At 41.4% G+C, this 12,184-nt stretch overlaps 2 protein-coding genes across 3 annotated transcripts; one reads left to right on the top strand and one right to left on the bottom strand.

The window, feature by feature from the left end:
- The first annotated feature begins 4,879 nt into the window (after nt 1-4,879).
- LOC115393063 (catechol O-methyltransferase domain-containing protein 1) lies at nt 4,880-8,118 on the top strand. Of its 2 annotated transcripts, none has more exons than XM_030097853.1 (7): nt 4,880-5,021; nt 6,432-6,556; nt 6,634-6,739; nt 7,193-7,311; nt 7,392-7,446; nt 7,519-7,652; nt 7,728-8,118. In XM_030097853.1, the coding sequence occupies exons 1-7, from the start codon at nt 4,925-4,927 to the stop codon at nt 7,878-7,880; spliced, it is 789 nt and encodes a 262-aa protein (XP_029953713.1). In that variant the 5' UTR covers nt 4,880-4,924; the 3' UTR covers nt 7,881-8,118. The 2 variants fall into 2 exon arrangements, with proteins under 2 accessions (XP_029953713.1, XP_029953714.1); XM_030097854.1 differs by lacking the exon at nt 4,880-5,021 and adding an exon at nt 5,181-5,340.
- A 113-nt stretch (nt 8,119-8,231) lies between these two features.
- On the bottom strand, nt 8,232-12,173 carry LOC115393062 (voltage-dependent anion-selective channel protein 2-like). The gene is made up of 9 exons (XM_030097852.1): nt 12,016-12,173; nt 10,639-10,710; nt 10,462-10,511; nt 10,059-10,211; nt 9,917-9,969; nt 9,609-9,836; nt 9,367-9,517; nt 9,163-9,220; nt 8,232-9,072 (listed from the first exon to the last, which is right to left on the bottom strand). Exons 2-9 carry the CDS (start codon nt 10,703-10,705, stop codon nt 8,981-8,983), a joined length of 852 nt encoding a protein of 283 aa, XP_029953712.1. The 5' UTR covers nt 10,706-10,710; nt 12,016-12,173; the 3' UTR covers nt 8,232-8,980.
- Between the last annotated feature and the right edge of the window lie 11 nt (nt 12,174-12,184).

Here is a 12,184-nt window from a genome sequence, read left to right as displayed (position 1 = left end):
CATATAGAGCAGTGGTGTCATGGACTTATAGTGTGTTCGACACCCCTGTTCTCACCCCTCAGGAGCCACATTCATCTTCAATGGACCAGACCAGCGAAATATTATCATAAGAACCTTTAAATTTAAACTTTGAAGTTTTTTTTTTTTGTTGTGGAACAAAGCATACATGATGAAAATGTCTATATTTTCACAAAGCTATAATAAGTACTACCAAAAATGGCAAGAGTCTCAACATGAAACAAATTTTAAAGACACATCCTGGTGCAAAATACAGTGAAATGTCCAGCAAACTTCTGAAAATTGCAATATTATGGAGGCTTTTTTAAAGTCAAAGGTCTTTTAAAATTATTTTTCCTATCCACAGTTGCTTCTGCTTGCCCATGTGGAACTGTTGGGTTTTTATCTATTTATAGTTCCCAGAAATTACTGTGTTGTACTTGGCATTATATAAATAAAGCTTAATTGAATTGAATGGTGAGATGTCTTATACATATCACAATTTCATAATAATTTAAATGAAAGTGCTTCATATGAAATAATGATAATATTTACATTAACTGTTTAATAATCAAAACAAATATGATGCACTTTGTTGTGTATTGTAAAAAATAAAAAAATGTTGCTTTACCCACACCTCAGTCAGAAAAGTTATAAATCAATCAATCAATTAATCAATCAGTCAGTCTTTATCATCTAATGAATACTTTATCCATAACACACTTCTCATATTAAAAAAACAACACAAATAAAAACAAAAATCAGTATAAAATAGAAATAAAAACAGAGCCACACCCTCACCATAATCAAAATGACATCCTCATCTAATTTGCATAGCCACTCATTTGCATATCTAGGTCAAATTGATGACATCATTCAAAACTGATACATTGTTGCCAACTCTGCAGCCAGGAACGTTCTAAATGACGTCATCAGCCAATTTGCATACTGTAGCTCCTTGTTTGCTTATGTAAGACAAATTGAGCTTTGTCGTCAAGACCAGTGATCCACTCCAGTCCAGTCCAGTCCAATCCAGTTCATTTATGAAGCACTACTAAAAACAACAGTGTTGACCAAAGTGCTGTGCAAACACAAAGTAAAAACAGTAGAAATAGACATGAAAATATTAATAAGACAACACTGAGAACTTTTCAGTAAAATACAGTCTCACACTGGTTAAAAGCCAAAGAAAACGAGTGAGTCTTAAGACGGGACTCAAAAACAGGAAGAGAATCCGATTGCTTTACGTGCAGAGGTAAATCATTCCACAGTTTCGGACCAGCGGTAAAAAACGCTCTGTAACCCCTACGTTTGACATTTGTGTCAGGAACCATGAGTAGAGCCTTGTTTGCTGATCTAAGGCAACGTCCCGGCACATCAGGCACCAACAGTTCAGACAAATATGGTGGGGAAAGACCATTTAAAGATTTGAAAACAAATAAAAGAGTATTAAAATCAATCCGGTAGCGGACAGGTAGCCAATGAAGAGACGACAACCTGGCGATATGTGGTCGTATTTCCGTGTGCCAGTTAAAAGGCGTGCTGCGGCATTTTGGACGAGCTGCAGACGCTTGAGTAAACTCTCCTCAATACGAGCATAAAGAGTGTTACAATAGTCCAGCCGAGTTGAAACAAAAGCATGAATCAATATTTCAAAATTGTGTCTTGAGAGGAAAGATTTTATCTTAGCAAGTTGTCTCCGATGGAAAAAACTTGATTTCACAACAGCACTAATTTGCTTATCAACGTTGAGTTCATGGTACATTTTAACACCACGGTTGGTAACAGTGGGCTTAACAAACTGAGTCAAAGGCCCCAAGATAACTGGTTTACTGCTGGCTTTACTAGGACCAACCAGAAGAACCTGTTTTGCTGTCACTGAGACACAAAAATTTTTCTGACATCCAGTCCTTAGTCGCGTTAATGCACACCAAAAGTTGAGCAGCACTGAATGAATCTTCACACTTCAGAGGTACGTAGATTTGACAGTCATCGGCGTAAAGATGGAAGGACACACGAAACCTCCATGGAACAGATCCCAGAGGAAGCAGATATAAAGAAAAAAGAAGTGGCCCAAGGGTTGACCCGTGTGGTACGCCGCATGACAGAGGGGCTGAGGAGGACACAAAATGTCATTAAAAACCCTCAACAGAGCTGTCTCAGTACTGTGGAGATTTTTAAAACCTGACTGAAAACCCTCTGGGATCTGCTGCTCATCTAAAAAAGCTTTCAACTGATTAAAAACACATTTTTCCAAGATTTCAGACAGAAATGGGAGTTTGGAAATCGGACGCGAGTTTGCAGGATCTTTTGGATCAAGGCCAGACTTTTTTTTAACAATGACTGAACAACAGCATGTTTCAAACTTTTGTTGACCACTCCATTTGCCAAGCTTCCATTAACATAATGTAAAACAAAAGTTGCAATAGAAGGAAACACACTTTGAACAGACGTGGAGGAGTAGGATCGTTAGGAGAACCAGCAGGCTTCATTTCACTAACCGCTTTTTCCAAACAAGAGATTGTTACTGACTCAAACTTATGGAACAAAGCTGAGCAAGAGGCAGAAACAGGTGAACTGACAGCTGGAGAGCTGATAAGGGCCCTAGCAGACACAATGTTATTCACAAAAAAGTTCAGGAAATTCTTACAGACCTCAGGTGAGGCTTCCAGGCCATCTGACTGAGAAACATTCAGAGCTGTGTTGTTCACCACATTAAAAAGAACTCGTGGATTTTGCCTTATCGTCTGTCACAGTATCAGCAAAATATTTAGCTTTAGCTGCTTTTACACATTTCTGATACCTTCGCAGACATTTCTGTAAAATTTCAAGAGACACTTGCAGCCTATCCTTTTTCCACCTGCGCTCAGCTCTCCTACACTCACGTCTGATGGCAGGAGTGGACTCATTTAGCCAAGGCTCAGTTTTAGGTTTTGGTCGTCTCAGTTTAAGAGGAACCACACTGTCTAACACTGACTGGCAGGTTGATTCAAAACGTTGGAAAAACGTTTCAATATCAACATCAAAGAAAGAAATATCAGTAGCCAACACTGAATTTTCAAAGGAAACAGAAAACTGAGCAGCAGTGGCAGAGTTAATGACGCGACAGCGTTGTGCAAGAACACAACCATGTTACGTGGACCGGGAACATCAAATACAACTGGACAATGGTCTGAAAACACAGGGTCACAGACTTCAACATGACACACTGAGATGCCGTGGGATAGCACTAAATCCAGCATATGTCCATACCGGTGCGTTGCTCCAGAAACAGACTGCACAAGGTTAAATGTGTCAATAACTATTTACTTTTAAAAACGTTACAACACCATTACATTCACTTTGCTCAACACTGCAAACCACACACAGGACTTTTTCAAGGCCGGACTTCAAATGGAGATATTCTCATTGTATGGTTCCACATTTTTAAAGCAACGAGTATAAATTAAGAAAATGCAAATAGTGTAGGCGGCGTCTTTTTCCTATGTCTGCCAAACGTCTGGTATTGACATCCAGTTATGCCACAGATGTTAAATGCAAAAAGAATCATTCATTTATAAATCTACAACCAATCTAAATTAATATATAAACGGTTAAAGGTGTCTCTCTCTCTCGTTCTCTTGCTGTGTCCTGTTGTCTCAGAGTGAATACATCAATCCCTGCCCAAGGCAATGGAAATGTCCTCCTTCCATCACCACTCTGTATTACAAACTGGCAAACTGGCCTCTCACACTGTGCAACAAGGTCCTCTGGCACGAGGACACTTTATAAGAAAGTTTCCTTTTCACAATAGCCTGTTCTCGCTTGAATCGTTGTTCTGGTGCATTCCGGCCAGGTACAGTCAATTGATACAGTGTATTTGGTTTAAAAAGGCAGTGATGAATATCAGCAAATCATAGCATGAAGGTACAAATAACTCTGCTGAAATGTCCATTTTGTGGAATGGGTAATAAACAAAAATATAAATTGTGGGCAATGAAGTTGTATAAGGTAATCACAAACTAACAATGTTAGAAGTTCAAAAAGGTCCATTTTTCATAATGTCGCACATTGATATTGGAGCCAATACCGATACTGGATCGGATCGGCCCCATCACTATTTTAAAGGATGTTCACTTATTGTGACATCAAATTCAGCAGAATAGAAATCTCACTCTCACTTCTGAAACATAACGTACTGCTTGGTCTTGCCATCTAATGCAGTATCTGACCTTGTATAGCTACGCAGTTTTTGCATTGCAGTCCAGAGGAAAACACTGCCTCCCTTATAAACATGTTCCTCTATCTTTCATAACTTTCATAATGACCTAAGTTAGAAGTCACAACCAATTTTACTCACCTGAACTGAACTCGCTTCTTTTTTTTTTTTTACTCATATTAACTAATCTCAGAAAAAACAATATGTCATACATAATTATTCTTTTTTTTTTTAATTACATGTCAATTTTCTGCACTTTTGTCCACATGACATTAAGAAAATGACGTCCAATGTCTGAATGTTGACCTTCATATCGACATCCTAGTGGGGTCATGGTTAGGTTTCCAAAGAGCGAACCTCGGTCTTGGGCCGATGGCCTGCATGTCCATCAGATCTTCCCTGAGATGTAAGATTATTTCTTATTATATAAAACACACAATAAATCCATTCAAACTGACCCAGATCATTTTGCAAGAGAGGAATTTCAAATTAAATGCTAAAATGTTTTTTTCTGACAGTGACAAGAGCAAAACTTTTAAACTTTGCAGGACTTTTTTTTTTCCACTGGATCATATACTAAGTGGCGCTTGTACAGTACTGCCCTGCAGCATGGCTGGATTATTGTTCACGCTTCAATAAATCCCCTTTGTGTGTCAGAGGGCTGTGGGCGTCTGTTATCCAGTCCTATCGTGAGGGGCCAGCTGGTCAGATGACCGTTATTATGTCTTCATGACTGCGCAGATCTTTTGCGGCCGGTTCTCGCAGCACTCGGTCGTTTTCCTCCTGCGGGCCTGCAGAGCACCGATTCCCGGGACGCTCCTCGGCGGTGAGTCCGTGTTCTCCTGCAGGTGGTCGGATCAGATCATCTTCTTTCTCCCCCAATGATCATGTGATTTAGCCCTGGACTTGCCGGGAGTCACATGTCTGTCGGCGGCGGAGATGGAAAGGAGAATGTTTTTGCGCCACTTTTCGCTGTTTTACGGTTAAACGCCGCTCCATGCGGAAGCGCTACAAATGCCCTCAATTTAATCCTATGTATGTAGTCTGATTACTCCACAAACCCATGTCTTATCGCCACGTCTCCAGGGAATTACTGGTGGGCACTGTCACTGTCGGGGTCGTTTTTGTCGTTGGATACTTTTTGGGTAAGATCGAAGATGTTTAATGTTTGTGATGGTGGGACTGGGCTGCCTGTGAGGGCAGGGCGAAGCTTATTTCATCTGCCTTAATATCCAGTTATTTTATTTTTTCAATTCGATTTGTATCTGCCCAAAAAATTAAAAAAAAGAAAAGCTTGTGACTTGAGTAGAATAAAAATAGCTTGTTTTTAAATAAAGTGTTAGTATGGTTTGACTTTCCTGACTGTGGCTCATGTGACCTAAACAGGAAATAAAAAAAACTTGGATTTTGGATTTTAATGCTGTTTGCTATGAATATAAATCATAAAAAAGAATATTCTCCGCTGTGTTATTTTACAACGTTCTTGCTAGGTTCGGAAATTTCCTTGTAAAATATTATTTCTGCATGGATGGCTCTGAATGAATGAGTGACTCAGATAAGGTTTTATGAAAAGGTAACTCCTCCCAGCATCTGAACTGTCATGGAACAGTGAGTTTAAATGTCTTAGACTTCAAGAGAAAGAAAGCACAAAATATCAGAACAAACGATTGTTTTTAAAGCTTCTTTTGTGAGCATGTTTTGTGTGTGAGTCCTTCATTTGGTCTGTTTACCAGGGCAAAGTTCGTTCAAGCCTATTTACTCAGGGTATGTGCACATGGAATGGCTAATAATGGACAAATCAAGTGGCGTTACTGCAGATCAGAGAAATCTTATCTCTGTGAGGTTCACCTCATATGGCTCCACATTAATGCGATCATTGCGACAACCTAACCCAGGGACAAGTTCACGGCAGGTTTGACTTGCAAAGAATAGGTCTGTGTTGTGGAATTATTGATTTAAGAACAAAATATACATTAATATTGGGGTATAACATATACTGATAATCAATTAAAGTACAAAGTGGCTTTTATCTTGAGCTGTCAAGCCTTACTGCCCTACAATTTCCTGTCTTCATGTCTTCATCTGCAGCTGCTGGATCTATAATTCCATTACCCCGCTGAGATTGTTTAAGTTTGATGTGATCTAAATCCAATAACTCCTTTTTTCCTGAAACATGCGCACGCTGGTCGGCAGGCCCAGTGACTTTCTGCTCTTAATATTGTGTTCATGTTTTCAGGAAAAAAGAAAGCCTCCAGAATGAGCATCTCCAAAAGTCACTGCAGGGGGAAGGACAACCCCCTGATCCAGTACGTCCTCAGCCACTCCATGAGGGAACACCCGGCGCTGACAAAACTCCGACTGGTGAGGCGTCTGGAATCACGCCGTGTGTTTCTGTGGATCTGTAAAGTAACGTCTCTGGCTTCACTTGTCGCCTTCAGAGGACCATGGAGGACTCCTGGGCCGGGATGATGGTCGCGCAGGAACAGTCGCAGTTAATGGCCAATCTGGCTAAACTGATCCAAGCCAAGAAGGCCATAGAGATCGGTAAGAGTGGCACGTTTAACATTAATCCAGCTGTTGGAATCCGTCTTTTTCTTGATCAAACATCATGCAAATTTCCTCATAGAAAATAATCGAGGTCATTTAGGAGTGTGTGTGTACAATGCTGAACAAATGCTCAAGCACAGGATCAAATAGCTTATATAGTCTTCCTCTCAAATTATTTTCCCTACAGAAGAGAACATGTTGCAAAAAGATGGTCAGTGCTGATAAATGAACAGTCGCGCATTGATGTGTTTAAGCTTCATATGCACTCGGCATGCAGCTCATGATTGTAGTGAAGTCATGTGGTTATCATCACAGACTGGTTCAAAGCAGCATAATCCCACCGAGTTCACTGTGCGCTCTGATGCAATTCATGTGTTCCAAAAGAGAATACTGTGTTTCCATAATGACAAACTGCAGAACTAGACTGATATTTATAACCTCTTTTAACAGGAGTCTACACGGGTTACAACACACTGAGCATCGCTCTGGCTTTACCTGAGGACGGCAAGGTCGTGGCGTGCGATATTCGGGAAGAGTACCCCAAAATTGGCATGCCGTTCTGGAAGGAGGTACAGCTCACAGTGTGTGTGTAACTCTGTGTGTGAAGGCAAGGCTCACCCTGAACTGCTCGTTTCACTGTTGTTCACAGGCTGGAGTGGAGAGTAAAATCGATCTCCGCATTCAACCAGCCCTGCAAACTCTAGGTAGAGCAACACATCTGGAACTCGCTGCTCTGCCTTAGTCGACGGTTAATTGCTTTTTTACTTGAATTTCAGACGACCTGCTGTCGTCGGGCCAAGCTGAAACGTTTGACTTCGTGTTCATCGACGCGGACAAAGTCAGCTACGACAGTTACTACGAAAAGTCTCTGCAGCTGCTGAGGAAAGGAGGCATCATCGCTATCGACAACGTAAGGACCACCGAAGCGCAGATTCCACACTGGAGCTGTTTGAATCCTTTAAACCCGTCGGTGCTGCTGCTGCAGGTGCTGTGGGGCGGGAGGGTGCTGGACCCCTCGCCTGACGACGCGGACACCGTGGCCATCGACAAGCTGAACAAGAAGCTACACCGAGACGTGAGGATCAACCTGAGCATGATCACCGTGGGAGACGGCCTGACCCTGGCCATCAAGCTATGAGAGCCGCTTTCCAAGACCGTGTTGTCGTTTCCAGTCAGTTGAAGCCCAAAGCAGAATAGCTGTTACATAAACTAGTACATGTTATCTATCTGTACACATAATGTATCGATGTGTAATGGAGCTTGTTTTGTACTTCTGGTGCCAGTTTTCTACCCTCACACACAGCGGGATTGACGACGTTTATTTTACGGTGGCTATGCATTCACTGATATTGGAATAAAATAAACTAAACCTGTCACTTGTATTTTTAGTCAATTCACACTGTCCATTTAGTAAAGGGTTTTTTAGCTCTGAAAATACCCAAACTTGAAATCTACAGTCGCCCAGTCAAATTATGATCAAGATAATAGGTGGATTTTCATTCCAGGACTTTATTGTAAAGGTAGACACACGCCAACACACAAACTGCTCCCTGATAAGTGTCACAGTCCTCAATAGGGAAGAAAGGTGGATGAGTCATTCGGTCGTTCACTCGAGTCACGTTGAGGAAAATATAAATGCATTTCGCGTCGTCTTGCCGTTCAGAAGCAGGTACTCAATGTCACAGTGCTCTAAAACTCATCACACAGCACAATTAAGCCTCTAGGGAAGAAAAAAAAGTAAGTGAAGAGCAGCCAATTGACTGGCTTTTAATCTTAATATATCTTTGCTAGTGGAACTCCCTCCGACACTAAATTAAAGAGTAAATGTGCAAATCAAACAAAAGGTGAAGGAATTTAAATAAAGGTTTTCTACTGTGCAAAACAAGCTCAGGTGTACATTCTACATCATCACACTTCAGCAAAAATATCGTCTTCCTTTGGGAACCTCCTGATGTGTCAAACTAAAGAAGCCCGCTGTCAACACCGAGCGGGAGCTTTTCTTCTATCGTTGCTGAGGAGAAATTGGCAAAAGGAGGAATAAGTGCGATTATAACACGACTAGGTATCGTAACCACGATGAAAGGAGCTTGGTGCGAGGGTGTCCGTCTCGTTGGTGCCTGTCAGCTAGGGTTCTACCTCGGTTTGGCTTCGTCACTGAAATATCTGCGGTTGAACACAGAGGAATGCCACATTCTGCCCGTATTCCTCCTGTTTTCCTAAACATCCGAGGGGAGAAGCTCACGCCTCCAGCTCCAGGCCTAGACCCAGTTTATGACCGCCGGCGTTGATATTCTTCCCATCCACTAATGCCGAGAGGATGAGTTTCATTCCTGAAATCAAGTCAGAGTCCATGCATTACGTTTTGAGGTGTTTTAACCTCGTCTTACATTTATGTTCAGGACTGTAGAGATTGATCTTACCAGGCCGCAGAGTCTGCGTGTATCCAATTCCTACCAAGCTTGAATTATTCACCTTAGCCTGCAGGAAAAAGCAATAAAGAGTAAGCCCTCCAGTCAAGCTGCTTCATTTCACATCCGTTTCGCTAAAAGGAACATGTGGACGTCTTGTGGCAGTCCTTCCATAGTTGTTTCCTCTTACCAACCTGTTTTTCTTCATGTACTCACCGATATGGAAGCACTGGAGTCCAACTGGTATTTGGCAGCGATTCCGAAGCGAGTGCCGTTGTTTCCTGCAGACCAGGCCAGATTCACAGCCGTCTCCAGTTGATCGTTCACTTTCTGATAAATGGATCCACCGAACTCCGAGCCGTCGTTTCTGGGGGGGGATCAAAGAATGAACCATGTGACCCACAGATTGAGTTTTCCCATCCTGTTCATTTGAAATGTTTGCAGTGTTGAATACGTACACGTTGGTGTGGAGCTGGAAGTCTCCGGTCTTGTAACCGACTGAAAAGTTGCTCTGGCTCATTCTGGACTTTGCCGAGTCAAAGGTCATCTGGTAGCCGGCCAGCCACCCCTCGTAGCCGGCCACTGCAGCACCATGGATAGTCGGGCCAGCAAAATCTAAATCCACATCAACGCCCACGTTAACGTACTCCCTCTTGTAGGCTGTCTTCACCTTTCCGCTCTTTTTGCTGCGAAATTAGAAAAAAAATATTAAAAATGAGAAGTTAATGAGAAAAATGTTGACATTTTGGCAGTAGGAGGTACGTACCCAGTGTTTGGCGAAAACGTGGTGTCAAAGGTAAGTTTCAGTCCTTTGGTGATCTAAAAAACAAAATCCCTCCATCAGTCAGACCAAGCAGTTTCATTCAAAGAATCCTGGAGAGCATAGAAAGGTTTTCCTGGAAACATACCTGATCCTCGATGCAAACTTCAGTGCCCAGCGTGTTTTCTGTGGTCCACTTCTCTGTGAAGGTCAGCCCATACTCTGCCCACTTGTACTTGGTTTCCAGAGTGCCGGTGACTTTGCTCGTGTCTACGTTGGAGGACCCGGATGTTTTAAATTCCTGATGGGAATAGAGCAACAGTTACCAAACTTTTGATAGTGTGTATCACTGTACAAGTATGACCGCTATGACTTTCCAGAGCATACAGTAACGGAAGCCTTTTTAAACAAATCACCAAGGAAGCAGGTTTACTTTTAATGTGACAAACAGATGAGGAAGTTTTATATTTGATAAACGTAAACATACTTTTCTGTACACCACTTATTTGTAATGTTGTGGCATTCAGGTACAGTGTGTACACAAAACTCACCACTCCAGTGGAAGATTTAGTCTTCACATCAAGTTTCACCAGCCCAAAGCCTGCAAGGACAGAGACGGTGAAAAACAGCTTAATGGGTTTAAGAATACATTTCCAGCTGCAGATCTTTCCTCTGCAGGTCATCAAGTACACACTTATAAAAAGGCCTTTTATCTTGCTTCCAGTTACCATATCCCTTATTGAAGATGTCCTTCGCTGATTTGCCCAGGTCTGCATATGCTGGAGGGACGGCCATCGTTTCTGTCAGGAAACATGAAGAAGTCGGTTTACATTGTGTCACTGTAATTAGCAGGATATAGAAAGCGCAGCATTAAATGACAGCTAATTAAAGGCTTTAAAGGCACACGAGCAGGAAGACTTCAGTCACAAACAAAAAGCATCAAAGCACTTCTGATGTTTTGCACTGCTTCAAACTACTTGACCAATTAAAGAGTAAAGGTAATGAGGTGAATGAATGAAGCGATAAAAATTCAATTATTAACAAATAAGCATAAAATTATGTGTATTTCAACAGAATGAATCATCTTTGGTATGTTCTCAATACAAAAGAGAGTGGAGGGGGTGAAGCTGAATATGCAAATGTTGATTTCATATAACAGCCATCTTTAAACACGCGACTTTACGATAAAGTTTTTCATTTCATGACTCTCTTTGTCTTATTGGGTTTTTAAAGTGCCCTTTATTTAGAATGCAGCACCTTGTTTCCCTATAGTTGTAAGAAGATTCATTGGTATTAACTAGTTTCTTTCGATTCTTTTCTAGTTTCTACAAAACTGTACTTATCCCAGTGAATCAACACAATAATGACTCAACATCAACAATGTCAGATCTCATGTTGTTTTCTTCACCAGGTTATCTTGATATGACAATTTAAATTTTAAGATTAATACTTGGAATGCTCAATTTTGGAGGACAGATGAAGTTGGTGTTCAGAAAATATTTAAAAAGCACAATGTGTCTTGTTTAAAACTATTAAAATAATACACAGGGCAATATGGTGAAACTGCTTTATATCTAAATAGTATTTTTTCAACAACTCATGTTGATTTATGTGTTATAAATGATGATAATGTAGTGGTGAAAATTTTCACCAAATGCAAAGGCAGTTATTGTCCTGAATAAATCAGACTACACGAGGAACAAAGTTAAATAGATTAAACATATCATCTCATCGGATATCGTGCATCGAGGATGGAAGGTTTTATTACAAAGGCATTTTTAAGTCCATATCCTCTCTATCTGTCCCAGGGTCATGTGGTCCACTGAGCGTGCACAGTAGTCACGCCTTCTCATTGTCAAGGTTAAACCGGAGGCTGAAAGGTTTCAGCGTCTGCATTCTTCTTCGTGTTAAGGCTAAGAAACACCTGATGAAAACACATTTTAAAACATTCACCCAGGAGAGTATTTATCGCAGTGTGTTGTGAAAGAGTTGGCGCACACAAGCGTGGTTAGGGGGCGTCTATCACCTAGCAAATGACAAAACGCTGAAATGCTAACAAAAAAACCGCTTGAGTAAGCTAGCTTTTTATACAGCCGCACACTCACCGACAGTTAATGTTCTTGGTTTACACTGTAGTGAACTTGTGAGGCCTGAAAAGTAGCAGAATAAAGCTGCAGAACAAGGAGCAGAGCCGGTGTAGGACGAGGAGGAGATCTGGAGGAGAGAGAGACACCGCAAACAACACCCTCCTGACCTCAGCGCGGCAGGACCCAC

Source organism: Salarias fasciatus, chromosome 8 (assembly GCF_902148845.1).
Source record: "Salarias fasciatus chromosome 8, fSalaFa1.1, whole genome shotgun sequence".
Taxonomy (NCBI): domain Eukaryota; kingdom Metazoa; phylum Chordata; class Actinopteri; order Blenniiformes; family Blenniidae; genus Salarias; species Salarias fasciatus.
This window is presented reverse-complemented; position numbering and strand designations above follow the sequence as displayed.

Bases quoted from the DNA above. Each gene is read 5' to 3' on its own strand.
- LOC115393063 (XM_030097853.1), top strand. From the start codon at position 4,925: ATGACTGCGCAGATCTTTTGCGGCCGGTTCTCGCAGCACTCGGTCGTT. The intron at 6,557-6,633 runs GTGAGGCGTCTG...TGTCGCCTTCAG, and splicing joins CGCTGACAAAACTCCGACTG to AGGACCATGGAGGACTCCTG. The intron at 7,312-7,391 runs GTACAGCTCACA...TGTTGTTCACAG, and splicing joins GCATGCCGTTCTGGAAGGAG to GCTGGAGTGGAGAGTAAAAT.
- LOC115393062 (XM_030097852.1), bottom strand. From the start codon at position 10,705: ATGGCCGTCCCTCCAGCATATGCAGACCTGGGCAAATCAGCGAAGGAC. The intron at 10,212-10,461 runs GTGAGTTTTGTG...TATTCCCATCAG, and splicing joins CTAAATCTTCCACTGGAGTG to GAATTTAAAACATCCGGGTC. The intron at 9,837-9,916 runs GTACGTACCTCC...CTAATTTCGCAG, and splicing joins ACGTTTTCGCCAAACACTGG to CAAAAAGAGCGGAAAGGTGA.